This window comes from Trachemys scripta, chromosome 4 (genome assembly GCF_013100865.1).
Source record: "Trachemys scripta elegans isolate TJP31775 chromosome 4, CAS_Tse_1.0, whole genome shotgun sequence".
Lineage (NCBI taxonomy): Eukaryota > Metazoa > Chordata > Testudines > Emydidae > Trachemys > Trachemys scripta.
The window spans coordinates 125871739-125886302 of NC_048301.1; the positions used below are offsets into that span (position 1 = coordinate 125871739).

The 14564-nt window shown below is 48.9% G+C and overlaps 1 protein-coding gene across 1 annotated transcript; it reads left to right on the forward strand.

Moving 5' to 3' along the window:
• Nucleotides 1-2732: 2732 nt before the first annotated feature.
• On the forward strand, nucleotides 2733-12845 carry LOC117875842 (gastricsin-like). Its single transcript, XM_034767343.1, has 9 exons — nucleotides 2733-3304; nucleotides 3990-4140; nucleotides 5258-5375; nucleotides 6620-6738; nucleotides 7541-7740; nucleotides 10842-10964; nucleotides 11595-11742; nucleotides 12198-12296; nucleotides 12494-12845. The coding sequence occupies exons 1-9, from the start codon at nucleotides 3249-3251 to the stop codon at nucleotides 12647-12649; spliced, it is 1170 nt and encodes a 389-aa protein (XP_034623234.1). The 5' UTR covers nucleotides 2733-3248; the 3' UTR covers nucleotides 12650-12845.
• Nucleotides 12846-14564: the final 1719 nt, after the last annotated feature.

The following is a 14564-nucleotide window of genomic DNA, read 5'->3' on the forward strand; positions in this document are numbered from 1 at the left end:
ATTCTGCAAGACCAAATCAGATCTGAGTGTGTGAGGTGGGGTAACAGGGTTCCTTCCGTGCCCCTTTCCCACCCACGTTCAATTTGCTTTTCTGTGATTTTGGCCCATGGGGCGAGCAGTTTCCACTGTTTATCTAGGTCCTTGGTGATAAGGGTCCCCTTGAGTGAGCTGATATTTATATTTGCCCTTTTATAATAAAAATCCAGAGAACAGGATATGGGCCACGTAGCATATACCTCTGCTGAGAACAGTCAGTCTTTGGGGATGGAGGGTAAGAGCTGCTGCTTGCGTAGCTAAGCTTGAGAGTCTTCCTTCTCCTTGCTGTTCTGCACCTCTCCCTGTTCCCACAGATATCAAGGAGATCAGACATCTAAACTGCTGCAAAGTATGGCACTGCTCTTATGTCAATAAGCTGAAGAATTTACCCATCTGCAGTTAGGAAAAGAGACTATGGAGGAAGCAATTCCATAAGACTTGATTGGCGTGAAAAGTTCAAGTGTTGACAAAGTGACAGTTTAAAAAGAAAGTGGGGTGGGGGAAAGGGGAGACAGACACCTCCCACCCCCAGCTATCTGCCGGAAGTAGGCACAATGCACTCAGAACAGGGCTACACACTGGTGGTTTGATCCAGACACTGGACTTGATTCAGGAATGATTGGGTGAAATGCTCTGGTCTGTGTTATGCAGGAGCTCAGATTAGATGATCGAAATGGTCCCTTCTGGCCCTTCCCCCTGTGAAATCTTTGCAAAACCCACCACAGTCGATCACAAGGGTGCAAGTGAAGCTCCCTTTGAACTTAGCAGCAACAGGACAACACTGATGCCCCTGGAACTGGAACCTCTGAAGTATAGACGAAATGTCCAGAGGGGTTTTTCTCCTAGTGAGTGATGCACATCTGGAATTCGCTCCCCTAGCAGCTCGTGTCCGAATCCACGTGATTCGGGACTCAGGAGCAAACAGCGATAATGATCAGGACAGGGATTGACGTTGGAGGGTATCGATGGGAACTGGATGATGAAGTGGTGGCCCCAGCTGACGGACGCAGGAGTTGAGCTAGTTGCTGCTGAGTAGTGGGGAAGGTTTTGCTGTTCCTGTCCTGTGCACTGGGGGGCTTCGTTCTCCAAGGCCGAGCAAGGCCATTGATAAAGTCTCCCTTGCAGATCCAAGGGTGATCGAGTTTACTATCAGAGCTCTCCGCCCCTGGTGGTCTGCTGGGCTGTGCCTCCATAGGGATAACAACAGTCCTGTGTTATAAGGGATGCCCCTTATTTAAATACAAAATCAGTACGAGTGCCTTTTATCCCATATTTCAACCAGGAGTGTAGCACTGCCAGCAGCCAGGGTGGTCCGGAGGATCGCTCTGGCACCTGAAATCGGGCAGAACCGTGCTCCACCTCTGGGATTGCACTTTGTGAAGTGCCGCCAGTTGGCAACTTGACCTGGCCGTACGGGGTCTCAATACTGCTCAAATTAGTCCCGGCCGCTCCTCCGTCGTGCCAAAGTGGCCTCTGGACCCCCTGCTGAAAGTTGGGCCTTCACCCCGCATTGAAATCTGAAATGGCACCCTGCAGAGATTTCTTCCTCACCGCACAAGAGGATCAGGAGCTGCAAAAAGCAGCAAGAAATACCCTGGTGAGTGTTGCTTAATAATAATAATAAATATGCAAACTACAGACACCAAGTTTTGGCAAGTTGCCACCCCCACCTCTCCACAATGTCAGCCAGATCGATGTATGTGTGCGCGTGCTATGAAAACCGGTCTTTATTTTTGAAATACAATGTTGGCAACCCTAAATATTCTATTAAGTCCCAGACAAAAAACGATTATAATGGAATTAAGGTTTAGAGTGCATCTCAATATGGCAAGGTGAAAAACATGACAGTGATCATCTCCAAACCCAAGAAATTCAGAGTTAAGATTTTTATTAAGAAATGGAAATGCATGGTGAAGGCACCCAAATAACTAACTCTGCTCTGTAGTGACACCATTTAATAGCAATAAGATTACGAATAAGGCATTTTAGTGTTTGGTATCTCAGCTTAGACAAAACTGATTTTTAAAGACACTTTTTGTGCGTCTCCCACTGCTCCATTAGTGTAACTACTGGGCAGAGTTAAGGTTAAGAGTTACCAGTGCACCTGCAATTACTTTTGAGGGCAAATTGGATATTTGTGGGGCTAATGATGACTTAAATGTTCGGGTTTTTTTGCATGTAAGAGTCTCATCTAACCTTGCATAATCTCTTTTAAGTACTTAGCTGGCCTCACTACTACAATTTTTACTGTACTTACATGCAAAGATTTGATATACTGTCACGCACTCAGTGTAACAGCAAATGCAAATTAAACATACAGTTGCACAAACAATGGGGCTCTTGGGTGTTATAAAAATCCTTCCCTAAAATTCACCCCTTGGTCCTTTTTAAAAGGCCACCATGGGGACATTCCTGCCTTCCAAGGTGAATGGAGCTCCCCTAATCAGCAGAGACTGTTTCGATATGCAACCCACACCACCATGTTTTGTTCTCTGAGGGACATTACATACCCTTGTACTCAGGACTGCCCAGAGGATTCAGGGGTCCTGGGGCAAAGCAATTTCGGGGGCCCTTCCATAAAAGAAAGTTTCAATACTATAGAATACTGTATTCTCGTGGGGGCCTAGAGCAAATTGCCCCATTTGCTCCCCCCTCTGGGCAGCCCTGCTTGTACTTGTCTGGCCTCTTGAAAAGTTACAGGCGAGTACTGGGACGGAAACAATGCAGGTCACCCAAAACGATTCTAATCTTGTTGTTCTTTCCATTATAAGTCAGCTGTCGTGTGTGATCAAACTTTTCCTCCTTTGGAGAAAGCATGCGATAGAACTATCAGACTGCAAGCAAGTGGAAGATAAAGGGGAACAAGCTGGTGGGTTGTTGGGTGTTTTGGGAGTTTAAGAACTTCGATTCCTCTTATCATTCCAACATTTCTCTTCAAGGAGTAATTTAAAAATAATGGCAATTAACCTTCTGATTAAGCAGCTGTTCTTGAGATAAAGGGTCCTTAGCCCTGTTAGGGCAAGCCGCAGCATGAAGTGTTATTGATAGTTGATAAACTTCTGATATGTGAATGAGATAGTGGCAAAAGGAGGCGGAGACAACAGTGCACCCTTTGGGTATATAGGCAGGGAGCCTGGGACTCCAACCTCAGCCCGGTGTCCAGGACTGAACCGGGGGGACTGTTTAGAAACTGCTTGCACAAGAAGAGCATCATGAAGTGGCTGATCCTCGCCTTGGTGTGTCTCCACCTCTCAGAGGGGATGGTGAGGTGAGCATGGAATAACAGTGTGGCCACTTGACAGCGATTGCTGATAATGCTGGTGTGAAGGAAAGAATAGGAACATTGTGGGGAGTGGTTTGAGAAAGAGAGTGGCACTCCTGGGTTCTGTCCTTGGCACTGCCACTGACAGGCTCTGTGACCTTGGACAAATCACTTAATCTCTCTGTGCATTAGTTTACTTATCTGTAAAATGGGGGCAGTGCTACTGACCTTACTAGACTTGCAGATCAGTGAATCAGTAGTGCTTGTACAAGTGCGAAGTACTATTCTCAAGAAGGATCAGCTTTTTCTTCTATGGCTTTGCATTTTCCCTGAGTCCAAGGAAACAATAGTCCACGGTTGGCCTTAACATTGACACCATTACCCCAGTGTCCATCTCCCATTCTTAGCTTTCAGGGAGGTCTTAAGAGAACCAAGACAATGGAAGAGATGGGGTGAAATTTATCTCTGCTGTAATTACAATGAAGTCAGTCCCTGTGGAACCCCACTAATTAGTCCAAGTGCATTGGGTTCTTTCAGTGACTGGAAAACATACCACCAAACTACCCCATCCCAAACCTATTGAAGCTATGGAAGAGAAGCAGGAAGAGTGAGACCAAAAAGGAGAGAGGGGGAATAGGAAGAGGGACAATGACGAGGGGAGACTTGATCGCTGTCTTTCTGTTCTGTGCAGAATTCCCCTGAAGAAATTCAAATCCATGCGGGAGGTGATGAAGGAGAAGGGCGTACTCAGGGACTACCTGAAGAACCACAAGTCTGACCCAGCCAGCAAGTACTTCAACAACTTTGCTGTTGCCTATGAGGCCCTGGTTAACTACCTGGATGTGAGTATGTGCCTGATTGGAAAAAATAATGACAAAAATGGAGCAGAGACAAGGAAAAGATAGAGGCTGTCAACCATGGAGCAAGGATGGGAGGAGAGCGAGAAATTCAAATGGAAAATATGATCTCCAACTTGCACCAGCCCATCTTCTGTAGGACGGTTCTTGTAGTGTACAGGAATCGGGTAGTATCCCTTTAAATAGTTTGTGGGCCCTCTCATGGTGGTCACCGTGTTCTAGAGCAGCCAACCAGAGCAGCCACATGTATGTAGCTAAGCCTTGCGTGTTTGTGTCTACAGTAGAACCTCAGAGTTACGAACACCTCAGGACTGGAGGTGGTTTGTAACTCTGAACAAAACGTTCTGGTTGTTCTTTCAGATGTTTACAACTGAACACTGACTTAACACAGCTTTGAAACTTTACTATGTAGAAGAAAAATGCTGCTTTTAGCCCTTTTGAAACAAGCACGGGAGCAATTTCCTTACCTTGTCAAATCTTTTTTTTAAACTTTCCCTTTATTTTTTTAGTCGTTTATATTTAGCACAGTACTGTACTGTACAGTATTTGCTTTTTTTTTTTTGGTCTCTGCTGCCTGATTGTGTTCTTCCAGTTCCAAATGAGGTGTGTGGCTGACCAATCAGGTCATAACTCTGCTGTTCGTAACTCCGAGGTTCTGCTGTAGTTAGTAAACACAGTTATTTGGGACTCAGCTATGCCCAGTGGTTCCTCCATATAGATTTTGTTCCGTGAGGAGTAAAAGACCCAACAATTCTCTCGGCCCTAATAAAGAGCACAGGCTGCCCTCTAGCTAGAATATATATTTAAGAAATTGAATCTCTCTGGAGGAAAGAGAAGGGTTAAAATGGAAGGGGGGAAAGTTTGCCCTTTTTTGGAAACCCTCTAGCATAGTTGGAGTCGTTTGCAAAACCTCTAACTGCATGAGATTCCACCGTCTCTTGTCACCATCCACCCACCTGGCAGCCCCATTGGTTTGAGATTACATATGTGGTGCAGATGGCAGTGACTGTCTCCAGCATGCTCAATAATACTATTGGTTGGCAAGTGACACGGATCGTGAGGAGGAGAACCTGTGATGAAAAGAATGCCCCCTTTTCTCTAGATGTCCTACTATGGGGCGATCAGCATTGGAACCCCACCCCAGAGCTTCCTGGTTCTCTTCGACACCGGCTCCTCCAACCTGTGGGTGCCCTCGACGTACTGCCAGAGCCAGGCCTGCAGTGAGTAATCGCCATGCACAAGGGGCCGAGGGAAATGTCTCTACCATGGAGGGAGGTTCTCTATCACAGTATCCCATCCTGGGCACTGACCGAGCCGTAATCCGGATTGTTCGTCAGGAATGACGCCCTTCAAATCCCAATATGCTAGGAGTGTTCTGAAGTCCCACTGCAGACAGAAAGATAACCAAGACTATGGAAGCGCATGTCATTTACATAGTTTGGAAGCTCTGTGGGGCGGGGACCCTCTTTTTGTTCTGTTTGTACAGCGCCTGGCACAGTGGGGGCTGGTCCATGACTGGAGCTCCTAGGTTCTTATGGGAATTCAAATAATAATTGATTTATTTATAGATATACACGCACACATAATTTAAAATAGATACTGTTTGATTATATAATACGCACACGGACACGCACATTATTCTTCTCTTCTTTGCTTCCCATCCATCGGCTCAGCTGACCCTAGGGCGAACGAAGTCTGTCCACCACTTCCTACCTCGTACCAGCTTCGTGGCTTTGTTCATCTTTGAACCTTTTGTTGTATGTCAGTCGCCACCATGTCCGTCCAGCGCATCCTTGATCTTCCTCTATTTCTACCTGCTTGCAATTTGGTATCTGTCACCCTGTCTGGTATCCTTCCTGCATCTGCTCTTGACACATGTCCAGACCTTCACAGTTGTCTTTCTTGGATCTTCTGCAGCAGCGTTATTTCTTGCCCTGTTTATGTGTCTATAAAAATAAAATCAATCCATGTATTACAAAGGGCAGAAATTCCTATTCAAAGGCTTTCAGTCCCATAACGGCTCCATTGCTGAGGTGTCTGAAGCCCCAAAAAACTGTTTCAATCAGTGTAGGCACATGTGACAGTTTCAGACGGCTGCATGCAAAGAAAGAGGCAAGCCAGGGAAGGGATGGTCCCGTGGCTAAAGAACAGGATTGTGGGGCAGGGTTGTGTCCCATTGGGCAAGTCACTGCCCTGTTTTGTGCCTTCATCCCCCACCTGTAAAGTGCGGGTGATTAGACCTACCTCGAAGAGGAGCGGTGAGGCTTAATTGATTAGTAACGGGTGCAAAGTGTTGGAGAACCGCAGGGGGAAGGTGCTACAGAAAGGTCAAGTTTTGCCATTATTGGACATTTCTAGAGGGGATTAGTGTCGGGCTCAGTTCGGGGTGGGGAGCTTCGACTCTGAGTCTGAATCGGTCATTCGCACGAGCTGATAACTGACGCTGATCTGTGTTTACCTCTAGCCACCCACACTCTGTTCAACCCCAGTGACTCCTCCACTTACTCTTCCAATGGACAGACCTTCTCTCTGCAGTACGGCAGTGGCAGTCTCACTGGAGTCTTTGGCTATGACACCGTGACAGTAAGTAATAGCATCAGCTGAGGAGAGGACATAGTTATTTGAGCTTCGCATGAGCTGGCAGGTGCTAGCATCCGAACTCCTTCAGCAGGCAGCGGTAGAAAGTCTCTGATTTCCCCTGTAGGCCCTGCCACGAGGGGGCTGAGATCACTCACTCTAGCTAGTGAATATACAGCCCATCACTTATTGGGGAATTTTCTGTTCAAACAGTGCCTTGCCGAGGGCCAGAACCGAGACATCTATTCCACTTTTAATCTTCAGATGATAAGGATATAATCTGGGTTTTTGAAGTGGGCTTTCAGAAACGAGGTGGTTGGGGAACAGGATGTTTGGGAGTATTTCAAACAAAACCCAAGGCACTCAGCATTCTTTTTTCAACACCGTGAACCTTCAGACTCCCAGGCTGTGTATGGAGAGGCATCTGTAGCTGGGAAGCCTTTCTTTAGTTGGACATCCACCAGTTGCAGAGCTTTGGAGGAATGTCTGAGCCTCAGTGGGTCTTGCTAGTAGTAACAACATATTATTGTAAGAGGCAGCGTGGTCTAGTAGTGGGAGTCGGGAGATCTGGTTTTTACTCTCAACTCTGTTTCTGACGGGCTGGGTAAGCGTTAGGTAAATAGCTTCCCCTGTTTGTGCCTGTTTCCCTATCTATAAAATGGAGGTGATGATACCCACAGAAAGTGCTCTGAGATTTCTTGGCTGGTTAGATAAGTGCACCCAAAGTTCTCCTTCCTGGGTTTGCTAGGTTCAGTGGCCTGCTTGCTCTGTCTGGTTGTAATGGCTATTCCCATCTCTTGCTCTGCAGATCCAGGACGTTTCCATCACAAAACAGGAATTTGGCCTGAGTGAGACTGAGCCTGGTACCGACTTTGTCTATGCTCAGTTCGATGGGATCCTCGGTCTGGGTTTCCCTGCCATTGCTGCTGGTGGTGCCACTACTGTGATGCAAGGTCTGATCCAGGAGAACCTCCTCAGTGCCCCGCTCTTCAGCTTCTACCTGAGTGGGTAAGTAGGAGGAGGTTATTCCCCTGTTTCTTTAAGCCCGTCTGCTGTCTTTTTATTTCCCATGATCCCTTTCCCTTTGTGTCAGCTCCTCTGGTCTCCCATGCCCTGAGGAGGGCCAACAGCAGAATAATGTGGTGAAGGTTCTACCCAATCAGACGTAGCATGTTCCTTAGGGGCTACAGTCTCTAGGCTTCACTGTACCATTTCTGCTCTACTCCACTCTGATTAGGCCTCAACTAGATATTGTGTCCAGTTCTGGGCGCCACATTTCTGGAAGGATGTGGACAAATTGGAGAGAGTCCAGAGAAGAGCCACAAAAATGATTAAAGGTCTAGAAAACATGACCTAGGAGGGAAGATTGAAAAACCTGGGTTTGTTTAGTCTGGAGAAGAGAATACTGAGAAGGGACATGATGACCGCTTTCAAGTATGTAAAAGGTTGTTATGAGGAGGAGGAAGAAAAATTGTTTTTCTTAACCTGTGAGGATAAGACAAGAAGCAATGGGCTTAAATTGCAGCAAGGGAGGTCTAGGTTGGACATCAGGAAAAAGTTCCTAACTGTCAGGGTGGTTAAGCGCTGGAATAAATTGCCTAGGGAGTCTGTGGAATCTCTGTCATTGGAGATTTTTAAGAGCAGGTTAGACAAACACCTGTCAGGAATGGTCTAGATGAGGGGTCTCAAACTCAAACGACCACACGGGCCACATGAGGACTAGTGCATTGAACCGAGGGCCACATCACTGACACCCCCCCTCGCTGCTTCTGGCCCTGCCACCACTCCACCCCTTCCCTGCCCCAATCCAACCCCTTCCCCGAAGTCCCCACCCCAACGCTGCCCCCAGGGGGTGCAGGTGGTGTGCAGGGTGTGGCAGGGGGCTCAGGGCAGGGAGTGCAGGAGGGGTGTGGGATGCGGCAGGGGCCTCAGGGCAGGGAGTTGGGGTGCAGGTGGTGTGCCGGGTGCAGCAGGGGGCTCAGGGCAGGGAGTGCAGGAGGGGTGTGGGATGTGGCAGGGGGCTCAGGGCAGGGAGTTGGGGTGCAGGTGGTGTGCAGGGTGCGGCAGGGGGCTCAGGGCAGGGGGTTGGGGTGTGGGAGGGGTGTGGGATGTGGCAGGGGGTTGGGGTGTGGGATGTGGCAGGGGCTCAGGGCAGGGGGTTGGGGTGTGGGATGTGGCAGGGGCTCAGGGCAGAGGGTTGGGGTGTGGGATGTGGCAGGGGGTTGGGGTGTGGGATGTGGCAGGGGGCTCTGGGCAGGGGGTTGGGGTGCGGGAGAGGTGTGGGATGTGGCAGGGGGCTCTGGGCAGGGGGTTGGGGTGCGGGATGTGGCAGGGGGCTCAGGGGAGCGGGTCGGGGTGCAGGATGTGGCAGGGGCCTCAGGGCAGGGGGTTGGGGTGTGGGATGTGGCAGGGGGCTCAGGGAAGGGGGTTGGGGTGTGGGATGTGGCAGGGGGCTCAGGGCAGCGGGTTGGGGTGTGGCAGGGGGCTCAGGGCAGGAGGTTGGGGGTGTGGGATGTGGCAGGTGTTGTACTTAAAGTACTGCACAGGATCTTTTCAGGGGGAATAAGACAAAACGCCACATTTATTAGTAATACATGTATTAATTAACACTGTATTATATGCATATAATATATTACACTTACACTCACACACACACACAAACACACTCCGTCTTGTTGTTACCAATTAGTTGCTCCCCTTAACTTCACTGGCCAGGTGAGTTAGATGGGGGAGGGGGTGGAGCCGGGCTTCTGCCGATCCGGATCGATGCTCCCATGTTGACAAGACGAGACCCGGGGTCCTCTGCAAGACACCTCACTTTTATAGCAGCTTTCCTCTTATGCAAATCTATACCAGATTCAAACTCTGTGTCTGTGTCCATTGGTCCTTTGTGCTGCTTTCTTTTGAGTGTTGTCCCAATGCTGCAAAGAGGGTGTTTCCAAAAGAAGGTGCTTGCTTCTAACCCCCGAGGCTGTCGGTATGTCTGCTTGTCTTTAATGAGCCCACTTGACACGTTTTATTGTTCTTGGGTCTGGCTCCCAGCCCCTCTCCAACAGCTGAGGCTGTCTGGAGGTGCTGCCTTCCATGCCTTGCTCATCCACACCTCATTCATTCAACAGGGCAATTGATTGAGTGGGGGGGAGAGCTCTTGTTCTACTGCTAGCAAAAAGAAATTTTTCTTCTATGTTATTCTATCCTTAAGGGCTATAATATTATACCAAGGGCAATGCAAAGTTTCTAAATGAGGCTTTGATACAAAGTCCCATGAAAACAGAGGTCACATGTGGATAGACCTACCACAAGGTTATATGAAGAGGCACAATGTAAAGTCATATGAAAATTATCAGAGATTGATCTACACAGGGGGCTCAGGGCAGCGGGTTGGGGTGCGAGATGTGGCAGGGGCTCAGGGCAGGGGGTTAGGGTGTGGGATGTGGCAGGGGGCTCAGGGCAGGGGGTTGGGGTGTGGCAGGGGGTTGGAGTGTGGGATGTGACAGGGGGCTCAGGGCAGGGGGTTGGAGTGTGGGAGGGGTGTGGGATGTGCCGCGTGTTTGAGACCCCTGGTCTAGATAATTAATCCTGCCACGAGTGCAAGGGACTGGACTCGATGCCCTCTTGAGGTCCCTTCCAGTCCTACGATTCTATGATTTGCTCTGGACACTCCGTGCCAGCTTTTTCCCAGATGCCGAGTACCCACAGTTACCTCCATGGCACCTTTGAACGCCGGGCACTAGATTGACAACTCCACCCTTGCTACAAGATGATTCATTTTCTCCAAACAGTAGATGAGGCTTTTCTGAAACATCCCATTGCAAACTCACTGGCACCCACCCGCCGTCATCGTATTTGGGGACTGCCCAGGTTTGCAGCTCACTGGATGAACGGGCAGGTGTCACAGCACCAATGTGTCTGGTGCATGATGATCGAAAGCTCCCCATAAGCTTGATTTCCCCCCCCCCCATTGTCACCAGGGTTCTTGGTCTATCTCTGAGAAGGTTTTTGTGCTATAACTCCAGCTAGGATCCTGGATGTTCCAGTCACAGTCTATCTTTGGACTCCGGAGATGGCTATAAATAACCAGGCGCTTTCTCTCCTGTGCGTTTGTTTAGGCAAGAGGGCATTCAGGATGGTGGTGAACTTCTCTTTGGAGGGATTGACTCCAATTTGCACTCTGGTCAGATTGTCTGGACGCCTGTCACCCAGGATGCTTATTGGCAAATTGGAATTGAAGGGTAAAGTTGTTGTCATTGATATTTTCTGTAGGAATGTAGGGCCTGATCCTGAGCCCATCATAATCTGTGGGAGTCCTTCCATTAATTTCAATGGGCTTTGGAACATGTTTGATCATAACAACAAACATAAGAATGGCCACACTGGATCAGACGAATGGTCCATCTAGCCTGTCTTCCAACTATGGCCAATGCCAGGTGCTTCAGCGGGAATCAACAGTACAGGACAATCACTGAGTGATCCATTCCCTGTTGTCCACTCTCAGTTTATGGCAATCTGTGGCTAAGGACACCCAGAGCATGGGGTGGGTTGCATCCCTGACCATCTTGGCTAATAGCCTTTGATTAACCTGTCCTCCGTGATCAGACAGAGGACTCTGGGAGCCAAGACCTGGACTCCTGGCTCCTACTCTGGACTCGGCTCCTGGGTTCTACTCCAGACTCTGCCCCTGAGTCTCTGTGGGACCTTAGATAACCCAAACTTAAAAAGTTCCAGAGATGCCACGAGAACACAAAACAGTGGCTCTAACATCTCTAATGGCAGCACCCCCATGTTCTTGGTTCATCATGCAAGAGATAGGTACATTGCTGCGGAATTTTCCTGCTGAAGTGTCCTGTGTTCTGTTCCCTTAGTTTCTCTGTTGACGGACAGTCCACTGGCTGGTGTAGCAGTGGCTGCCAGGGGATTGTGGACACTGGAACTTCCCTCCTCACTGCTCCACAGGCGGTTTTTTCGCAGTTGATGGAGGACATTGGCGCTCAGGAGAACAGCGATGGAGAGGTATGGAGAACAGCTGGCCACCGGGAGGCTTAAAAGTGGAAGAGGGGAAGAACCTTGCCGCTAAGCAGGTTTCTGTTAGGTGAAGCAGCTTAGAGGAAGTGTGGTCTAGTTGTTAAAGCAGGTGACTAGTTGTCTGGACTATTCTATTCTTGGATCTGCCACTCACTCTCAGTTGGGTCTTGGGCAACTCATTTAACCTTTTTTGTGCCTGTTTGCCCATCTGTAAGGTGCACCTAATAATCTCTGCTTGTTCAGGGTGTTGAGGCCTTTCAATTATAGTAAAGCATTTGACTTCCTTCCTTTTCCATGTGATCGTTATAAAGAGCTTTCCCAGGCTGATGGAAGGCAGCTCTGTGTGGAGAAGCGCGGGGTTCGAGAGTCCCATGGGATGTAGCATTTTGTCTGCAGTGGCTGTACATAGTATGCAAACCTGCTCTTGCGTCCTCTTTCCACAGTACACGGTTAGCTGCAGCAGCATTGACAGCCTGCCTACCATCTCCTTCACCATCAGTGGAACCAGCTTCCCGCTGAGCCCCTCTGCCTACGTGCTCCCGGTATGGATTCTCATCGCAGTGCGCTATCCTCACCTTCCTCTATTTGCATAGTCTCCTCTGGGTGGGCTCCCAGAGAGCTGTATATTTGATATGGGTCTGCTGGGCACATCCGTACTTGTGTTATCCATGTTACGGGGTATGACCAGAGCTTCCAAACCAAAGGGCTTTAACTCAGCTTTCTATCTTCTTCTCAACAGAGCAATAGCACCGAGTGCGTCGTGGGCATCTCACCCACTTACCTGCCATCCCAGAACGGGCAGCCCCTCTGGATCCTGGGTGACGTCTTCCTCAGGGCATATTACTCTGTTTACGATGTAGGCAACAGTCAGGTGGGCTTTGCCCCAGCAGCGTAAGTGCCGCCGACTGTCTTCCACGCTGCTCCGAACTGTCTCCTGCCTCTGCTCCAACCTGCTGGGCTGTGACACTCTGGCCCCCGCATGCCTCTTGCCAAGGATTTTGAACATCTCTCTGTACTGAACTTTTGCAAATTTCTGAAGCCTCTCTCCGGTGAATTCTGGGCTCCCCTTCGAAGGTGACTGCAAATAAATAAAAGGCATTAAAAACATGAAGCACATGTGTTTTGGTTTGATCTCTTGGTGCAAAATAAACACCTGGCTGAGGGAAGCATGGCATCAAAGCGGTATGTCCTGGGCAGAAACATGCAGCTGCTCTGAGTAGGGGCGAATTTAAAGCTAAACCAACCACAGGAATTTCATTTAAATACCACCCACACTTAACATGGTGTTGTAGGATAGTGATGCTGCAGCTCCAAGTTTAAACACTACCTGGCTCACTACATCTTCCCTTCCTTTGTTGGGACTAGTGGCTTGATGATATGCAGCTCTTTTAATCTGTAGATCTCAAAGCACTCTGAGATGTGGTAGCAGAGGCCCAGGGAGGATGAGGTTTAAGCAGAACCCTGGTCACTTAGAAAATGATGGTCCCTCCTTTAGTTAAGATAAGGTTGATAAGAATGTTTGGTGGTTATGGCAAAGGCCTGAGAATCGTGAGTGCTGGTTCCATTCCTGACCGTGCCGCTGAATCCCTATCTGAACTCAGGCAAGTCACTTCCCTGCTATGGGCCTCAGTTTACGCATCTGTTAACTGAAGACTACAGCTGGTCAGAAAAACTTCCAATTCAACAATTTGCCAATTCAGCAAGACCACAACATCTCACAGATCTGGTCCGATTTCATCAAAGAGCCAACGGAACCAGGAAGGTGGAACTCTAGGGAACCTGGGACATTTCAACACCCTCGAGGTGGGGCTTGTTGGCCCTTAATCTTCTGCTACAGAATCCGAGTTGATGTCAATGGGACACTGAACTCATGGGCAGAAACATCTAGCCGCTCCTGATGAGCTACTCTGAGCACGGGCAAATCTAGGGGCCAAATTTTGCTCTTAGGTACAGTGCTCTCAGCTGCAATCAGTGGGAGTCGCTCATATCCTGCCTTGGGGTAACGGTGCTCCAGAATTCCAGTCCTGACTCTACTGCTGACATTTGATGTGACAGAGAGCAAGTCACTTTCCCTCTCTGCCATATGGGGATAGGAACACTTTCCTCCTTACTTAATTTACTCTCACAGCTGCCTACGGTTGCCAGTTTTGGCTGGACGTCTTCCTGGAGGCTTCATCACCTGACATAATCTTTAATTAAAGTTTCATCTTTAATTCCTGGAGACTCTGGGATGATCCTGGAGGGTGGGCAACCCTGCAGCCTCCTCTTTCGACATTTGTGAAAGCACTTTGAACTCTGAAGAGCGGATTTTTATCTCCGCTACACCACCATAACCTAGAATAATTCAGCATCAGGCTGCTCCTTGCTAGAAAATGAAGTCACATTGGAACATGACGGTTGCGTCTGTGCTCTCTGCACAATGTTAAGAATATGTGGAAACCACACAGCCCCACTGGTTCGAAGAACGAGGTTTACTAACTGCATGCAGATAGACAAAGACGAGCTACAGGGGTACGGTGCTGCTCTGGCAGGATTCCAGTGGCTTCAGCAATAGAAGACAAGGATCCTGACTGCAGTTTAGCCTCCCCACCCAGCTCCAGGACTGGCGGGGCAGAAAGCCTGGGTGCTCAGTCTCGATGCCCCCTCCAGCTGCAGGCAGGCCGAAGTGAAATTGACAAGAGCCTGCCTGCCGGGGAGCTGTCACTTTGATTTTCCTGACAGGGAGTTGACATATTTTTGGCAAAACCTGAAATTTTCCCATGGCTTTGCAAAAAGGGCATTTTTCTTGGGAAATGGTTCAGACGTATTAT

Coding starts and splice junctions, on each gene's coding strand:
- LOC117875842 (XM_034767343.1), top strand. CDS start 3,249: ATGAAGTGGCTGATCCTCGCCTTGGTGTGTCTCCACCTCTCAGAGGGG. Junction 3,305..3,989: donor CTCTCAGAGGGGATGGTGAG/GTGAGCATGGAA, acceptor TGTTCTGTGCAG/AATTCCCCTGAAGAAATTCA. Junction 12,297..12,493: donor CCTCTGCCTACGTGCTCCCG/GTATGGATTCTC, acceptor TCTTCTCAACAG/AGCAATAGCACCGAGTGCGT.